At 48.2% G+C, this 19,419-nt stretch overlaps 1 protein-coding gene across 1 annotated transcript in view; it reads left to right on the top strand.

Moving 5' to 3' along the window:
• Nucleotides 1–19,419, top strand: part of ATP1A3 (ATPase Na+/K+ transporting subunit alpha 3) — a 35,514-nt gene that overhangs the window by 13,866 nt on the left and 2,229 nt on the right. The window contains exons 12-22 of the mRNA XM_079985321.1: nt 3,547–3,739; nt 4,674–4,849; nt 5,932–6,068; nt 7,632–7,782; nt 9,188–9,356; nt 10,457–10,611; nt 11,819–11,942; nt 13,436–13,581; nt 14,947–15,077; nt 16,742–16,843; nt 18,342–18,433. Of these exons, the coding sequence (XP_079841447.1) occupies nt 3,547–3,739; nt 4,674–4,849; nt 5,932–6,068; nt 7,632–7,782; nt 9,188–9,356; nt 10,457–10,611; nt 11,819–11,942; nt 13,436–13,581; nt 14,947–15,077; nt 16,742–16,843; nt 18,342–18,433 (1,576 nt within the window). The remainder of the gene's footprint in view (nt 1–3,546; nt 3,740–4,673; nt 4,850–5,931; nt 6,069–7,631; nt 7,783–9,187; nt 9,357–10,456; nt 10,612–11,818; nt 11,943–13,435; nt 13,582–14,946; nt 15,078–16,741; nt 16,844–18,341; nt 18,434–19,419) is intronic.

The following is a 19,419-nucleotide window of genomic DNA, read 5'->3' as shown; positions in this document are numbered from 1 at the left end:
ATTCCACATTAACAGAATATCTCCCTGTACCAGGGCGCTTGAAAAAGCCAGTGGTATTCCTTGAGTGGGGAGCCGCAACATTAATAAAACTCCACAGCTGCTCTTCAAGATTTGATGGCATTTGCTAGAACCTTCTCCCCAATATTCTCTTCCTATTCATCTATAAATGCAAGTCATCCACACCCTAGAGCAGGCATAAGCAAATTCTGCCCTCCAGATGTTTTGGGACTACAACTCCCATCATTCCTAGCTAACAGGACCAGTGGTCAGGGATGATGGGAATTGTAGTCTAAAAAAAACATTTGGCGGGCCAAGTTTGCCTATGCCTGCCCTAGAACTTCATCTTCCCACGGTCCTGTCTTCTAGAATTTTCCTTCGTAGCTTTTCACCTCACTCCAAAATGGCTGGTATAATACTTTCCCTCAGGCTCAGGCTCATTTTCTTTTGTCTTTGCTCATATTCAAAATTATCTCGTGACATTGCAAAACAGACCTTCACTTTTCATAACAATCCAAAAACTATTAAGTCAAATACAATAACATTCTATAACCTTCTCGTTTGTGGCAAGGCCGTGGCCATGTGACATTGAAGCCGGCGAACGCAGGATCTATCAGTGAGAACAACGATCGGATCTTAGCTTGTGAAAAGGGAGCTGCGTAAATGCACGGGACTTTGCCAGAGATTATAACTCTGGCTCCTCCTCAGCCGAAGGGAGGAAGTCTCTTCTCCTGCCCCCAGGAGTGATCACATAGCTGTGGTTGACATATGTATCTTCCAGCTCAGCAGAGCAGGAACTGCCCCACCCCACCTCACCCCTCCAAGATCTTAAAAGGCTGTGATGACTCTTCCTAGCAACCTGACACTCCTCTGCAACGGGGAGTGAGGATCCCATTCTGGGTCTGGTTCTAGCCGCTAAATTGTGTTCCACAGTTCCCATGGAGAGGACTGAGTCAGTGATCCCAATACAGTTCCTCATTCCAGGATTCTCAGGCCCATCAGCCTTAATCCTGCCTCTTTAAACGACAGCTGGAGAGGATTAATCAGGATTCCCTGTGGCCAGCAGTCCGGAATGATTGGCCTCACTGAACAAGTCCCTCTGGAGCCAGGAAGGTAAATTGAGGCCTGCCTCTGCCCAAGCCAAAAGTGGAACCAGCTATGCCCTGTGATGCATCTTACAGCCCATCACCATAATCTGATGCCCTACGTCATGTCGGCTGCCATGCCAGCAGGGCTTCATGTAAGCCTCGCTTACCCAGATCAGTTGAGTTTGGCCATTGACCGTCATGGTATCCAAATATAAATGAATGGTGGAAATCAAAGCACTTTCATCACCAAGTGCCTCGGGTGCCAAAGAGCAGTGGAAAACACGGACAGGTTTTTTTATTATTATTACTTTTTTATTGATTTTCAAAAACAAAACAAAATTAAATAAAACTTTAACTTTAACATTCAACCTTTTTTATCTTCTTATTTAACCTGCGCAATTTTGTGCCCGAACTTTCCTCCTTCTCTGCTTCGGTTTTCCCAATTTACATCCATTCCTGCAGATTCTTAATTACATTCTATATACATCACAAGATTTATGTTAGCCCTGCTACAGTTTTTAAACTTCTACAGTTATTTCGTATATACACAACAAATTTACTCCACTCCTCCTCAAACTTTGTCACTTTTTGGTCTCAAATTTTATAACTCATTTTTGCCAATTCAGTATACTCGAATAATTTCGTCTGCCACTCCATTAGGGTTGGTAACTCTTGGGATTTCCACTTTTGGGCCACAATAATCCTTGCGGCAGTTGTGGCATACAAGAATAATTTGCAGTCTTCTTTTCTCACTTCATCTTCTATTATCCCTAATAAAAAAGCCTCTGGTTTCTTTGGGTGGGAATGTATATTTGAAAATTTGAAAAACACGGACAGTTGAATGTTTGTTCCCCAAAATTTACATCATGGAATCACAGAACTGTAGAGTCGGAAGGGACCCCAAGGGTCATCTAGCCCAACCCTCTGCGATGCAGGAATCTTTTGCCCAACGTGGGGCTTGAACCCACAACCAGCATTACCAGCAGAGCTATCCCAAGGATCATCAAACATGGAAGCTGTCTTGCTTCACACCGGCCTAGTTCTCCTGCAGAAATTCGTAATGGATTCTAACTGCACAGACAGGGTAAAAAACCCCAGCCACCGGTTGATGTATTGTTTCACAACTAGAATATTCCGAAATAAGAAAGGTCAGCTGGAGGCATGTGGGCAACATTGGGCCCCAGGAGTGTTGTACAGGTAGGCTGAACAATTTATTTAAAAGAGCCACCATATATTTAAAGCTCTGTTATAACACTTTGGACAGCCATTACTTTCCCTGAAGAATCCCGGGAGCTATAGTTTGTTAAGGGTGCTGAGAGTTGCTTTGGAGACTCCTGTTCCTCTCAAAGAGCTTCAATTACTAGAGTTTCCTGTGAGGGGGGGATTGATTGCTAAACCACTTTAGACTGCGGACGTAGGATTCAGTGTTCTCCCAATTTTAATTTTAATTTTAAATACAAAACCCTATCACTCCATTACTCACGGAAATATAGTACATAATTATAGAATTGTAGAGTTGGAAGGAGCACTGAGAATCATCTGGTCCAACTTCCTTCAATGCAAGAATCTTAACTAAAACATCCCGGACAGATGACCATCCCACATCTGCTTAAAAGGAAGGAGAGGACACCATCTCCGGAGCGGGTCCGTTCACCATGAGAAAGTTCTTCCTGATGTTTAGTCGGAATGTCCTTTCTTGTAACTTGAATCCATTCATTTGGGTCCTACCCTCCGGAGCAGGAGAAAACAAGCTTGCTCTGTTTCCCACGTGGCAGCCCTTTAGATATTTGAAGATGGCTATCGTACCTCCTCTGTCTCTTCTTATCCAGTTTCTTCATAGCCCTTATTGCTGGAGGGACGTGGATGGCGCTGTGGGCTAAACCACAGAGCCTAGGGCTTGCCGATCAGAAGATTGGCGGCTCAAATCCCCACGACTGGGTGAGCTCCCATTGCTCGGTCCCTGCTCCTGCCAACTTAGCAGTTCGAAAGCACATCAAAGTGCAAGTAGATAAATAGGTACCGTTCCAGCGGGAAGGTAAACGGCATTCCCGTGCGCTCTCTGTTTCGCCAGAAGCGGCTTAGTCATGCTGGTCACATGACCCAGAAGCTGTACACCGGCTCCCTTGGCCAGTAAAGCCAGATGAGCGCCACAACCCCAGAGTCGTCCGCGACTGGACCTAACAGTCAGGGGTTCCCTTACCTTTACCTTTACCATACCTCCTCTCAGTCTCCTCTTATCCAGTTTCTCCATAGCCCTTATTGCTGGTGAACTAGCTTACAACATGCAGGGAACTTCTTTACACGGACGACAATTTAAAAACGTTTGAAGTGGTGCAGTCAATCATTTTGCACCTTCTTTTGTGTTTAAGATACGGGTTGGTTCTACGTGGCGCACTGTCTTCAAATAGCACCTCGGGTAGGATCTGGGAATGCTACCGCTCTCTTTTCCTCTGTCCCACAGCTCTCGATTCACGAGACAGAAGACCCCAATGATAACCGCTACCTGCTGGTGATGAAGGGTGCACCTGAACGCATCCTGGACCGATGCTCCACCATCCTCCTCCAAGGCAAAGAACAGCCCCTTGACGAGGAGATGAAAGAAGCTTTCCAGAATGCCTACCTGGAGCTAGGAGGTCTTGGCGAGAGGGTGCTAGGTATGCATGGTTGCGGAGAGGTGTGGGAAATGGACTCCCTGGGTGAAGATGGGAAGAGGGCTGGAGAACGTGAGATGCAGGTGGACAGGGTGGGCTGCGTGCCAAATTTCATTCGAGACTAAGAAGCCACTACAGTGCCAGTAAGAAGCCTGCTGAGCTCATCAGTAACCCAGAGTTTCCAAGCCCGGGTTTTCTGGGCACCAGTAGCTTTCGAGTGCATAAAGAATTGTGCCCAAGGATTTGGAAGTTTCAAGCTCCTTAAAAAAGAGACCATATGTCTATGGGCGATCGAAGTCCCAGCTGAGGACGTTGGGACCGGGGGCAAGATGGCAGGGTGGGAGCAGGAATGAGAGTCCAGAAGCCAGGGGTCCGAGGGTCAGGAAGCAGGGAATCGCAAAGTCAGGGGTCTGAGGGTTGAGAAGCAAGGAGTCTAGAAGCTGAGATCCGAGTATCAGGAAGCAAGGAACCCAAGGCAGGAAACGTGTTGCTGTGGCAAAGAGCCAAAGGGAAATGCTGACCTTATATCCCTTCCCGACTCTTGCCACCTGGTGCAGTGAGTTACCAAGCGGCCTCACCTGTGCGGCCGAGCCTTGCCTCTCCAGAACAAACTTAGGAAGGCTCCAGTCCTGCGAAGCCCTACTGGTCACAGAGCCTGGCTCCTGCACGCACTCCTGACACCATAAGAACATAGGAAATTGTCTTATACCGAGTCACACTATTGGTCTATCTAGCTCAGCATTGCAAACTCTGATTGGCAGCAGCTCTTTAGGATTTCAGAAGGGGGTGGGGTGTTTGCCAGCCCTTCCTGCAAATGACAGGGATTGAACCTGTGACTTTATGCATGCAAAACACCTTCATTTCTCAAGTTAGCACCTGGCGACAGGGCATCCAAAGGGCATATTCCGAGTGGTTTTGCCTCCTTCTCACCCTCCAGGTTTCTGCCACTTCTTCATGCCCGAGGAACAGTACCCCAAAGGGTTTGCCTTCGACTGCGATGATGTCAACTTTACCACCGACAACCTCTGCTTTGTTGGGCTCATGTCCATGATTGATCCTCCCCGTGCTGCTGTGCCCGATGCCGTGGGCAAATGCCGAAGCGCTGGCATCAAGGTAATGCCGTGTCGCTTGCCTTGAAACTGAGTTGTGGGTGCCAGGCGCTAAAATTCAGCTACCCCTCGAGCAAACTGACTGGCTGCTGCAGGAAGGTGTTCTTGGCCCACCACGGAGTGCATCTCTGGAGTGCTGCAGCTCTTTTGAGATCCTTTTCTCTGTGGAGGGGAATCGTTAATAATAATAATAATAATTAATAAATTTATTTATACCCCACCCTCCCCGGCCAGAGCCGGGCTCAGGGCAGCTAACACCAGTAAAATTACAGTAAAAACATAATAGGAAAAGAAAAAAACCAATTTAAAATACAGGTTAAAATGCAATTTAAAATGCAGCTTCATTTTAAAAGTAGCCCATAGATCAAAACCATAAGGGTAGGGAAACATAAGGGTCAGACTGAGTCCAAACCAAAGGCCAGGCGGAACAGCTCTGTCTTACAGGCCCTGCAGAAAGATGTCAAGTCCCGCAGGGCCCTAGTCTCTTGTGACAGAGTGTTCCACCAAGTCGGGGCCAGTACTGAAAAGGCCCTGGCCCTAGTTGAGACCAATCTAACCACCTTGTGACCTGGGACCTCCAAAATGCTGTCATTTGTGGACCTTAAGGTCCTCTGTGGGGCATACCGGGAGAGGCGGTCCCATAGGTACGTGGGTCCTAGCCGCATAGGGCTTTAAAGGTCAAAACCAGCACCTTAAAGCTTAAAGCAGCTCATTCATTTCCCAAATCTCAAATTTGCCCATAGGCTTCAGAATCAGAGGGCTTCCTTTGCCTCTGAGCAGTCACTTGATTAGCCTGAAGCCTGCCAGGCCTTCGGTGACATCAGAGCAGCTAATCCAAATGGCAGCCAGCGAGGCTGTGGCACCTTGGGTTTGTATCAGGGTTAAGATACATACTGAGAGAGGCACCAGGAAGGAACGGGTATCATGCTGGCAACCACCCAGGCCTCCCCAGGGGCCCCTTGTTCTGCCCTGTAAACCCTTAAGATGGAATGGATTGGACCAGGTGAGTTTTGCTGGTTAGCTAGCCAGCCTCCTCCTTTGTCTACACTGGGACTCCTTTGGTAACCATCACTCTTCCCCCACCAGGTGATCATGGTAACAGGTGACCATCCCATCACAGCCAAGGCCATTGCGAAAGGTGTGGGCATCATCTCTGAAGGTAACGAGACCGTGGAAGACATTGCTGCCCGGCTGAACATCCCCGTCAGCCAGGTCAACCCCAGGTGAGAGGGGTCAAGGTGTGTGGGGGTGTAGGGGAGGGGGCAGAGGCTGGAGACAAACATAATGAGGCTGGGGAGATGGCACAAGAAGCAGATAACTCTTCCAAGGCAGAGAGGAGGGAGACTTGGAAGAACATAGGCTGGGGTGAGGGAGGAACAAAGAAAGATGTGGTGGCCTGTCTTTGGCAGTTTTGGGAAGTTTTTAATGTGTGATATTTTAGTGTATTTTTGGTTTCTATGGAAGCCGCCCAGAGTGGCTGGGGAAACCCAGCCAGATGGGCGAGGTACAAATAATAAATTATTATTATTATTATTATTATTATTATTATTATTATTATTATTTATTTTGCTGCCTATTGTGAGACGGTTCGCTCCATGAATTTAAGCAGATCTCGGCTTGGCAAATACCAGAATGAGAAGCCACATGGTATTAGGGCTTCCAACGCTGTCTAGCTACAATACAAATGTACCTTATTCAATTGTTATGGCTCTCTCTCCCTGCCCCCCTCCCTGTGCGAGGATTCTGGGACTTGCAGTTTGGTGGGAGTCCTCAGAGGACTACAGTTCCCAGGAGAGGAGTGACTGCTCAGACAGATTAAGCCCGTAGTGGAGATATCTCACTGGAGCAGAATGGAATGAGAACATAGCAAAATAATGCTAAATTGCTATCCCACAAGAGATCATAGGCCAGCCTCCCCCAGCCCTTTTGGACTAAAACTCCCGTTGGCCCAAGCCAGTATGGCAAATGATTGGGTATGATGGGAGTTGTCAGAGGCTTAGTGCTGTCCAGCTGGCCATAGATAAGACTCCGGGCTCCCAGCCAGTTCCAAACAATTGATTTATTTGACAAAGTTCAAACGTACATCTCCAGCGTTTCCATTAGCCTCCTTCCCCTTGTGCGCAGTTGCTCCCTCTATTCTTACTTCCTCCTTTTCCGCACCCAGCATGCAAGTCTGCGAAAACTTCTCCCCTTACTTCCTCTGTGTACAGCATGACTTGTCCCAGGCTCATCCTCCTCCCCCTCTACGTCAGACTGACTGTCAGACGACAAGCTGCTGATAATCTCTTTAGGCTCTCTGTAACTGCTGGTTTCTGTCCTTTCATCTTTTCCCGTTTGCCTCTCCCTGACAGGAGTTATAGTACAGATCCCGGGCTGGCTAGTCACTTCTTACTTTTCCTATCCTGCCTGGTTTGTTGAGCTTCTATAGGATACAGTGGTACCTCGGGTTACATACGCTTCAGGTTACAGACTCCACTAACCCAGAAATATTGCTTCAGGTTAAGAACTTTGCTTCAGGATGAGAACAGAAATTGTGCTCCGGTGGCGCGGCAGCAGCAGGTGGCCCCATTAGCTAAAGTGGTGCTTCAGGTTAAGAACAGTTTCAGGTTAAGTACAGACCTCCGGAACGAATTAAGTACTTAAGCCGAGGTACCACTGTATTCACATTTCTGTAACAGAAGGTTTCTGTCCAGGCACTTTGGTTCCTCTCATGGTGAGGCCAGACCTCAGTATGGATGACCAGGTGCATCTTCTACCACCTTGACACCGCCTTTTTGCCCACCCAGAGATGCCAAAGCCTGTGTGATCCATGGCACCGACTTGAAAGACATGGGCACAGAGCAAATCGACGAGATTCTGCAGAACCACACGGAAATTGTCTTTGCCCGTACGTCCCCGCAGCAGAAGCTCATCATTGTGGAAGGTTGCCAGAGACAGGTAAGGACATCTGGCGGGGTCCCAAACTGGCCCCACAGAGCACAACCTACTAATCCGGCTGCAAGGTGTTGGTTGTTAAGATGCTCAGAGTTGTTAGGAGACCCCTGTCCCGCTCACAGAGCTATGGTTCCCAGAGTGGTTTAACAATCCCTCTTCACAGGGAACTCTGGGAATTGCGGCTCTGGGAGGGGACTAGAGGTCTCCTAACAACTCTCATCGTTTTGGGCAAACTACAGCTCCCAGAATTCTTAGCGGGGAGCCATGCGTTACCAAATCTCCCTGCGCATAGAAAACTCAGGGAGAAGAGTTCTAGCCTAGCGTTTTCTTCTTTGGCTGGCTTGGTAATGTGGAGGGAGTTGCCTCATGGGGAAGCTTTCAGCCCTATGATTTCCCCACATGCCTCTATAAAACTGCACAATCTGAGGCATTTTAGCACAGGGCTTGCCAACCTTTCTGAGCCACATTTGGAATTTTGAGGAAGGTGCCGTGGGCATCGGTCAAAAAATGGCTGCCGTTGGGTGTGTGACATAACACAAAATGGCCGCTGCAGTCAGCATGTAGGAGAGGCCGAGCCGGCGCAAACAGGGAGTGAGCAGGAGGAGCGAATGGTCTCTCATGCCCTGTGGGTTTTTGAAGGGAAATTTGCTGAAATATTTTGCAGGTGCCGTAACACACACACACACACACACACAGGCTCCCATTAGTACCATTTTGGGAACGCCTGGAAGTTTGTGTGACCTTAAGTTTGCCAGTGACACCCTTCACCCCAAAATATCACCCAGCCTGTTCTTCTGCAAAAATCAGCAGGTAAAGCTTATATGATGAATTTTAAAAAGCCATAAACCTGTCTGAGAAAAGGCTTATGATATACAGTGGTACCTCGGGTTACAGACTCCGCTAACCCAGAAATAGTACCTTGGGTTAAGAACTTTGCTTCAGGATGAGAACAGAAATCGTGCGGCGGCAGTGGGAGGCCCCATTAGCTAAAGTGGTACCTCAGGTTAAGAACAGTTTCAGGTTAAGAACGGACCTCTGGAACGAATTAAGTTCTTAACCTGAGGTACCACTGTATATAAATTTGAAGGGGGCAGGTGATCCTGGCACACTGGCAGGCCCCAATATTATTCCTGTGGCCTGATATCATTCCTGCTTCTTGGTACTGTATTATCCATTCTATTCTTATGATGTTCTATGACTTTAAAACCAGTTAAGTTCTTAACCTGAGGTACCAGTATACCCCACTGCAGGCTCACAGGCAACACTTCCCACTGCCATTATTTCCACAGAAATCATCCCTGGATGGAGAGGCTGGGTGATTGCCCATCTCTCTCTCCCACAGGTGATGCCTTCTGAGCTTTCTTCTGGCTCTTAGTGTGCATTTCTCTCTCTCTCCCCACACCAATAGGGTGCGATTGTGGCTGTAACAGGCGACGGTGTGAATGACTCCCCTGCCCTGAAGAAGGCCGACATTGGGGTGGCAATGGGCATTGCCGGTTCCGATGTCTCCAAACAGGCTGCCGACATGATCCTCTTAGATGACAACTTTGCCTCTATTGTCACTGGAGTCGAAGAGGGTAAGCTCTGAGGATTGCCGGACGCAGTGAAGAGGGGGACTGGATTCATAATCAGCGAGCGCTAAGGGTGTGAGCAGAACCTGGTTATATAGGTACAGCTTCCATCTTGATTCTGCTGTGGGGGAGCCTCTAAAATGGCAGGGCTGTAAGCAGCTGAGCTTTACTCAGAGTAGAGCTGCTGGAATTCACGGAGGTAAGCTAGCCATGCCCATTCATTTCAACAGGTCTTCTCTGAGTAGAACTAGCATTGGCAGGATCCTATAAACAGGATTTTCATTACCTCAGCCAGGGGCGATGGCCCCCAGGAGGTGTTGGACTATATAGGAAGCTTGTCCATCTAGCTCAGTATTGTCTACACGGATTGGCAGCAACACTCTGGAATTTCAGCCAGCCAGTAATTCCAACAACAGTTGTTGTTGTTGTTGTTGTTGTTGTTGTTGTTGTTGTTGTTGTTTGTTGTTAGCATTTATATACTGCCCTGTACCTGCAGATCTCATCTAGAAAGGACTGGATCTGTTATCCCTGATCTAAGCCATTCCCAATAAATGCCTGTGCAACTTTTCATTGAAAATCTCCAGGAGGCAACTAGGGCAAATTTATTATTTAAATGGATTCAATAAATATTCTGTGCGCATTACGTCCCTCTCGGTACCTAAAGGCAACGCCTCTTAAACCGTTCTTAGTGGATTGGCTGAGAAATTGTTCCTTATTCCGCCTCTTCATTTCAAGATCTGTCTAAAGCAGAGCTTTCCTAACTGCGTGTCGCAGCACATCAGTGTGTCAGCTGCAATGTGTAGGTGTGTTGCGCAAATGCTCCCCGTGCGCCTCCTGGGGCCGGAAAGGAGTTAGTTTAACCTCCGGCTTGCTAGTAAAACTGAATTACCGTATCGCGAAATGATGCACGTCTAAAAAATGTGTCAGCAACATGAAAGGTTTGGAAAGCGCTGTTCCCAAAGGGAAGCAGCAGCAATTGAGTTGTGGGTGAGAGAAGGGAAGAGGGGTGCAGAGATCTGGCTTGCTCTGACTTTTGGGAATCCCCTTGCCCCCCAGCTGTGCCCCCTGTCTCTCCCCCTTACGCCCATGTGTCTCCTTCTGGCCAGGACGCCTGATCTTTGACAACCTGAAGAAATCCATTGCCTACACCTTGACCAGCAACATCCCTGAGATCACCCCTTTCCTGCTGTTCATCATGGCCAACATCCCTCTGCCTCTGGGTACCATCACCATCCTCTGCATTGACTTGGGCACTGACATGGTGAGTCTCCTCCCCTCACACACAGACATGCTTTTCCAACTCAATCCAACTCAAGGGTCATCCTGGTCCCTATCGCCCACTAGTGGGCATTTCAGGATTCTAGGTGGGCCTTAGGGTGTTCTACGGCACAAGCTGAATCCTCCTTCCATCGAGCACTGGTGGGCGGTAAGGAAATTTTACCATCAAGAGAGATGAATTAGTGGGCGGTAGGTATAAAAAGGTTGACTACCCCTTGCAATGCAGGAATCTCAACACGTTGGTCTCCCATCCTATTTGAAACCATACCAGACCCTGCTTAGCTTTGCAGATGTGCTAACAGTTTTACTGCTGCACCATCAGGAGGACATTGATCCAGTACCCAGATATTCCCAAATTCCCATTACTTCTGCTTCTTTGCAACCCATCTTCTGATTGGACTCAGGCTCCGTGGAGGAGTCCTGATTCACTTCTGTGTCAAAGGCCCAACTAAAGCCTGGCATAAACCAAGTGTGAACTGCATGGTAGAAGTTACTCAACTGTGCCGCTGTGTGTGACGAAAGGTAGTATTTCTGAGTGCTCCTACCTGAAAGCAATACCCGCACACGGAAAACTAGTCAGGGAGAAGTTGAGATTCTAAACACTTGTCTTGAAATAGTCTCCTTTGTAACTAGATTTCTGCATGCAGGGATTCCCCCCAACCCACCTAACTGAAACTAGCTTTGAACCCAGGAAATATTTTATCTTTCAGTGAACCCTGGGAGCTGTAGTTCTTACCAGAGTGCAGATAATTCTGTCATTTCATTGCAGAACTACAACCCCCAGGTTCCTTTGAGGCGAAGAAACCATGATGCTCAAACTGATTGATGTATCTAGGGAAGGCCTTCCTTAAAGCATTTTGTCTGCGTGTTACTTTTTACAATCTGAACATGGAGGCAGAGGCTCAAATCTTCGTGTTGCCAATTTGACAAAATGGCTGCCTCTGAACACCAGACTCATTCTGAGCAAAAGTACAGAGAAAAGTCATTCTGGAACTTCCCACGGTTCTGTCGCTGAATGCTATATCCCCAGTGAGATGCTTGAAGGGTTCTCATCATCACTAACCATTGACCATTTTAGCCAGGGCTGATCTGTTAGCACAGGTTCCCCACCCCCTCACCTACACCCAAAAACTTCAGCCCCCAGCCCTGCGATCCTGCGATCCTGCTGACCCTCTCAATTCTTCCTCCAGGTGCCAGCCATCTCCTTGGCTTACGAAGCAGCTGAGAGTGACATCATGAAGCGACAGCCACGAAACCCCAGGACTGACAAGCTGGTGAATGAGAGGCTGATCAGCATGGCCTACGGGCAGATTGGTGAGTAAACGGGGGACAGCCATTGAGCAGGGATGAGCACCCCCAGGTGTAGAAGGGAGTTGAGTGGGGATGAATCGGGCAGGTGTTGAAAATCAGGCCAACCTGCAGGTGCTTGGCTGCTGGTCCCAGTCTCGTAAGTGGTACCTGAGAATGCAAGGAACTTTGTCCAGTGGTATGTTCTTATTAAGTTTCACATGCAACACACAGTACACAAGTAATACGTTTATTTATGTATCATCAGTTCAAGTATCCTCTCTACAGAGATTCTTGGGTTGTGGGTGGAGTCATATGTTGTTATTGTATTTACATGAAAACCAATAAAAATTATTTGCACATTTAAAAAAAGGAATGCAAATAAGCTTTCGTCCCAAGGCAAGTCCTCTGTGGCAGAGACAGAAATATTTCTCAGAGTAGTGAGAATAGGACTTACTCCCAAGTAACTGTGCACAGGGTTACAGCTTTATATAGAAAGCTGCCTTCTATTGAATCAGGCCACTTGTCCATCTAGGCCAGCATTGTTTACACGGTCTGGCAGCAGTTTTCCAAGATTCCAGACAGGGTTCTTTCCCAGCCCTACTTGAAGATAAGGTAGCTTCCTAGGTTTCTGTGATAGTTGGAGGACCGTACAACATGTAAATCTGGTTTATTCATCTTCCTTTTATTATTACATGTACCCCTCACCTTTCCTTCAAGGAGCTCAAGGTAGCATATAGGCCCATTTTGCTCCCCACAACAACCCTGTGAGGTAAGCACAGCTGATAAGGAGTTACGGACCTAGTGAGCTTCATGGCTGAGTTGGAATCTGAACCCAGTGGTCTCCCAGGTCTTTACCACACTTACATAAATGCCTCTTGCAATTCTGGTCAGCAGTTCACTACTCAAAGTGGATATTTAATTCCGGGTCGGATTCCAGATGACATGCTTGGTTGCCAAAATTGTTAGGTCTGCGAATAGCTGCTCATCTGGTCTCCTGTGGTGAGTTGAGGAGCAAACTGTGGCCAAGCAGACAGGGAAGCTTTGTAGCTGCTGTGGGTCTTGTGGGAAGGCATTTGTGTTGTGCATGCGGGCTAATGACCTGTGGCTTTATCCACAGGGCAAACGTGTAGGCTTAGACGTGAGACTAAGGAGGATTAGAAGCGTTAAGGTGGCTGAAATGGGAACCATGTGATTGAAGGGCATGGACCAGCCGAGGCTGGTATACTAGAGCAAGGGGGGCATTGCCCCCCCCAGCTTAGCCTGCCCTCAGGAAGCCCCCACCCTTCCTTATTACTTATTGGCACTCCAAGGAGTAGTGCTGTCTGACAGTTTGCTCCTCTTCAATCTCAGTGCTGCCCCTTGCAGAACCCAGCAGGGAGGAGGGTGGGGGAAAAGCCCGCCCCAACAATTAGTTGGCTCCGCTTGTCATTGGTTCTTCACTCTGCCTATCCAGGGCTCTGGCTCCACCCACTGTGGGTCTCCCTGCTTTCTGCCAACTCTTCACTTCTTTTTTGCAGGAATGATTCAGGCGTTGGGCGGTTTCTTCTCCTACTTTGTGATCTTGGCCGAGAACGGGTTCCTTCCATCTATTCTCGTCGGCATCCGCCTCAACTGGGACGACCGGACATGCAACGATCTGGAAGATTCCTACGGGCAACAATGGGTAAGAAGAGGGAGCCCATTTTGCTTGCACATGCGTGAGCGAGGCTGGGCATTTTGTGGAATTGCAGCAAATGAATGTTTCTGGCAGTGGGCAGATGCCAGAAATTCAACTGAGTGCCAATGTGTTAAGTGAAGTTGAATTGGGTCCAATATATAAAAGGGAGTGGGGTGGGGTGGAGAATGATCAGCTTTGGTCTGGTGCAGGAAAATATGTTTTGTGACTCAGAACATTAGTCATAACTGGTGAGTGGCTGTGCTTGTGAGGAGGAGGAGCAGCTGCCGCTCAGGGCCTGATTTTTGGCTCTGGCTGGCAAACAAGCAGGTGGCAGGAATGACGTGGCAATGTGGGGCCCATACTGAGGGTCTTCTTGTTCCAAGGTCCCCACAAAGCCTGTTGCCACTGCAACACCACGGGGATGCCCTAGGCCATTTCCTCTTTCTCAAACTCAGTTCCATTTCTGTGAAATGGGAAGAAATGAGAGCCAGTGTGGTGTAGTGGTTAAGAGCGGTAGACTCGTAATCTGGTGAACCGGGTTCGCTTCCCCGCTCCTCCACATGCAACTGCTGGGTGACCTTGGGCCAGTCACACTTCTCTGAAGTCTCTCAGCCCCACTTACCTCACAGAGTGTTTGTTGTGGGGGAGGAAGGGAAAGGAGAATGTTAGCCGCTTTGAGACTCCTTTGGGTAGTGATAAAGCGGGATATCAAATCCAAACTCCTCCTCCTACACGGCAGAGTTTCTTGAGCAGTTGAAGATGAAAATGATGCCAAGCCCTTTAAACAATTCTTTAAACCCGGCTCAGACAGAGCAACCTTCAAATACTGTGCTCTGTCAAACAGGACTTACGGTAGTGCTGTAGAGCAGGCCTGTGGAATCCATGGCCCTCTAGTCTCCAACTCCCAGCACCCCCAGCCAGCATGACCAATGGTCAGGGATGATGGGGGTTGGAATCTACCAGTACCTACCAGGCCACAGGTTCCCTTCCCACCTGTCAATCACCTGATGGCACAGTGGTGTCAGGTGACTGTTCTCCTTTGCCTGTGTGGTTTGAAATCAACCCACGCAGGAAAAGGAGCAGCGTTTTGCAGTTACTGACGATCAGCTCACTAGTGGTGCCTTTGCAAATGCTGATGCCCCTGGTGGGCTTTGCAATCATTGCCTCAGTGCCTGCAACCCTCACTTTCAGCCAAGGTGCATTGTTTACCTGTTGCACACCTGCATCATATATGATTTAATCCTAAATTTCAGCAAGGCTGAGCGGGGATTGGTTTGGAGAGGCGGAGAGCATGGCGGGTGAGAATGGCGGCGTTGCATGTTTCTGGTTTCCCCATGCTGCCCTATTGATTGCACCCCCTCTGCCCCCTAGACCTACGAGCAACGCAAAGTGGTGGAGTTCACCTGCCACACAGCCTTCTTCGTCAGCATCGTGGTGGTGCAGTGGGCTGACTTGATCATCTGCAAAACCAGAAGGAATTCAGTCTTCCAGCAGGGCATGAGGTAAGGCTGCTTGATTTTCCATTTGCTCAAGGAAACCGTAAGTCTGTTTCGGAACCAGGAAAAAAAGGGATTGTGGAAGAGAGACACATTTCAAAATTTAGTGCATGACAGAGGGAAGAGTCTCAAACCCACAGCTGTAAAATGAAGGCTTTGCTTGTTATGCATTCGTGATTCAAAGGCTGTGACCTCTGGGCAGGAACCCCTGGCATACAAGGATCGAGGAATCCCTAGAGATTCCAACCCCCTCTGGTGGCTATAGGCTGCCCCACACATTACGTGGCAGCGAACTGGAACATGCCACAAAGAGTGACTTTGTTAGGAAGGTGCAGCCAAACTTGGCTCTGTGGTGATGGCAAGTGTATTTTCTAATATGAGTTCATCTCATGCATTTGTTATATTTTCATATATATATATATATATATATATATATATATATATATATAATGTTGAAGGACCTCTGTGCTGGTCATTGTCAAGCTACTACAGTCAAACCTTGGATGTTGAACAGCTTAGTTGCTGAACGTTTCGGCTCCTGAACATCAAAAGCCCGGAAGTGTTTTTGGAAGCCAAATTTCCGACACGGCTTCTGGGGCTTCCGATTGGCTGCAGGAAGCTTCCTGCAGCCAATCGGAAGCCACACCTTGGTTTTCGAACGGTTCCAGGAGTCAAACAGACTCCTGGAAAGGATTAAGTTTGATCACCAAGTTACGACTGTATGCCTGTTCCAGGACACAGTGAGCACTGCCCTCTGTAAGGTTGCCCCTGCCGTTGTGGGCCTTACAACTTCATCCGTTATAAAAGCAGGAGGGTTACCACAACATGAGTCGGGATCTTACAGCTCTCCAGATGCTGCTGGATTGAAATACCCATAATCCCTGGGCTGGTGGGGATCCAACAGCATCTGGGAGCCCACAGGATGTGAAGGGACCCTATGAGAAGATGGAGTTGGTAGAGCATGAGACTTTTGATCTCAGGGTTGTGGGTTCGAGTCCCGTGTTGAACAACAGATTCCTGCATTGCAAGGCGTTGAACTAAATGATCCTCGGGGTCCCTTCCAGCTACAATTCTACGATTGGTTATTAGGGCATGTTTAAGGATACAAGTTTTCCCTTCACACTGGATGCTTTCACCATGTCTGGGTTTTGAAACATTGTATTTATTCATTTATTTAAATAAATTCCTCCAGGAAGAGCCCAGGAGAGCAAACATATCCATAATCATTGTGGGGGCTTTTGGCTAGGTGACCCTCAGACTCCCTTACAAACTGTTTTTTTGTGTGTTTTTTAAAACATTCTAAAAACACTTTAAAACTTTCTAAAGACATGGATCTCAGGGTTGCCAGGAACAGTGTTTTTCATTCATCTAGGTAAGCAGGCTTGTTTTTAAATTTCGCCTGAAAGACAATAATGAGAGAAAATAATAATGAGAGAAGCAAGAGGTGCCTCATTAGGGAAGGCACTCCACAAAAGTGGGGCTGCCACTGGAAAGGCCCTGACGTGGGCCAACGCCAACTGGGCAGCCCCTAGGGGGTGGCACTCGCCTGCCAATCACAGCAGAGAAATGGGTTAGTTTCCAAAAACGGAGGTTCCAATGGAACAGGGGCAACAGGTGACTTATAACAAGAGTATTCCTCTCTTTCACTTTCTCTCTCTTTCTCCCTTCAGAAACAAGATCCTTATTTTTGGTCTCTTTGAGGAGACTGCCTTGGCCGCCTTCCTGTCCTACTGCCCCGGCATGGATGTGGCGCTGAGAATGTACCCCCTGAAGTGAGTACAGATCTGTGGCTCCGTGGCAGAGCATCTTGCTTGGCATGTAGAATCCCTGCCTTAGGCCGTGTTCACACCATACATTTTTAGAACTATGATACTGTGTTAGACAGGCATAGCTTCCCCCCAAAGAATTCTGGGAGCTGTAGTTTGTTAAGGGTGCTGAGAGATTGCCAGGAGACTCCTATTTCCCTCACAGAGCTACAATTCCACAGAGTTCCTCGTGAAGGAGGATTGATGGTTAAACCACTCTGGGAATTGTAGTTCTCTAAGCACCTTTGGTTGAGGGACGCAGGTAGCGCTGTGGGTTAAAGCCTCAGCGCCTAGGGCTTGCCGATCGAAAGGTCGGCGGTTCGAATCCCTGCGGCGGGGTGCGCTCCCGCTGCTCGGTCCCAGCGCCTGCCAACCTAGCAGTTCGAAAGCACCTCCGGGTACAAGTAGATAAATAGGGACCGCTTACCAGCGGGAAGGTAAACGGCGTTTCCGTGTGCGGCTCTGGCTCTGGCTCTGGCCAGAGCAGCGATGTCACGCTGGCCACGTGACCCGGAAGTGTCTCTGGACAGCGCTGGCCCCTGGCCTCTTAAGTGAGATGGGCGCACAACCCCAGAGTCTGTCAAGACTGGCCCGTACGGGCAGGGGTACCTTTACCTTTACCTTTTAAGCACCTTTGGAGCAAACCTCAGCTCCCATAATCCTTTGGGGGATGCCATGACTATTTAAAGCAGTATCATAGTGCTTTAAATGCATGGTGCGGATGTGGTTTTCAGACAAGAGGGAGGAGTCTTTCCATCTCTGGCACAAGGACTTTTCATTTGGAGGAGGCTTGATCACACCCAGGTTGTCTGTTTCAGTCTTGGGAATCTTTGTGTGGGCACACACACACACCATAGCTGTCAAGCGTCCCTTATTTGGCGGGAAAGTCCCTTATCCCAGCACTGTGTCCCGCTGTTGTCCCTTATTGATGATGTCCCTTAAATTTCCCGGGTTTCAAAGGAAGCAGCTCCTCTCCCTCCCTCCCGGCCGGTCAGGGAGGAGGGAGGCTCCAACTGTGTTGCTTGGCTGCGTTGCTCACCCAATAAGAGTCTAAGAACGACCGGACGGTGGAGCTTGCATGCCTTGTGCCGATCAAATTGGCCGCGTTGCCTGGGGACTCGCCTTTGCTCAGCGCTTCCTAGCGGAGAAGTGACGGTGGTTTTCTTTGCTGCATCCCCTTTGCCGGGTTGCTGCGCTGTGAGAACCACCGCTTGAGGCTTCGTTTGGCTGCTAGCTGGGCTTTCTGCCTTTGGCTCAGAAGTCGAACATACCTGTGCTTGGAAAATCCCTTATTTTGGCTGCTGATCCCTTATTTTCAAGGCTGCTGGTCCCTTATTTTCAAATCTGTAAGTTGACAGCTATGACACACACACACACACACACACACACACACACAAAAAGATGCACACTCACACCCAACCATCGTCTCCTCGGCTCTTGTGCTGATCTTTCCTTCTCTCCTCAGGCCCAGCTGGTGGTTCTGCGCCTTCCCTTACAGCTTCCTCATTTTTGTGTACGATGAAATCCGTAAACTTATACTGCGCCGTAACCCAGGAGGTGAGTGGGGCTGGGAGAGTCGGGAGTTCTCTGAGGAGCGTGAGGAATATTTCGGGAGATGATGTTGAAGCAGCAAGCTCCCCATCCCTGGGGCTGTGCCCACTATTAGCCTCACCCAGAATAGACCCACTGAAATGAATGGGCATTACTAACTTCGATCCATTCATTTCCACGGGCCTGCTTTTGTGCAGAACTGTGTTGAGTTTGAAATAAGGGTTATAGGCACCCTATTTTTATTTTAATAATATATTTATTTATAGATTTCACAACTTCATATAAACAAGACAGAGGTTCCCCCTCAAGGTGCTTACAAACTAAACTCAACTTTCTCCCTTGCTGTCCTTTTTCATGCAGATGTCAAGGCAATAAACAACTTTTTTACTTTTAAAAGACAACTGTAGGCGGCCCTGTTTAGGGAAGTTTTTAACGTCTGACACTGTATTGTTTTTAATATTCGGTTGGAAGCCACCCAGAGTGGCTGGGGAAACCCAGCCAGATGGGCAGGGAATGAATGAATGAATGAATGAATGAATGAATGAATGAATGAATAAATAATGCCCCCCAGTTCCCACATCTCCCCTATGTCGATATTTTAGATTGTAAACTAGGCTTCCTCAACCTTGGCCCTCCAGATGTTTTTGGCCCACAACTCCCATGAATCCTAGCTAGCACGACCAGTGGTGATGATGGGAAATGTAGTCTCAAAACATCTGGAGGCCCGAGGTTGAGGAAGCCTGCAAACTATTTGGGGCAGGGACTTGTCTTCTTCAGTGAACACCATACCTATTGATAGAATAGCAACAACGATGAATAATAATAATAATAATAATAATAATAATAATAATAATAATAATTTATTATTTGTACCCCGCCCATCTGGCTAGGTTTTCCCAGCCACTCAGGGCGGCTTCCAACAAAGATGAAAAATACACTAAAATGTCACATATTAAAAACTTCCCTGAACATGGCTGCCTTCAGATGTCTTC

The sequence above is a fragment of the Podarcis cretensis genome (assembly GCF_951804945.1).
Source record: "Podarcis cretensis genome assembly, chromosome: 8".
NCBI classification, from domain to species: Eukaryota; Metazoa; Chordata; class Lepidosauria; order Squamata; family Lacertidae; genus Podarcis; species Podarcis cretensis.
This window is presented reverse-complemented; position numbering and strand designations above follow the sequence as displayed.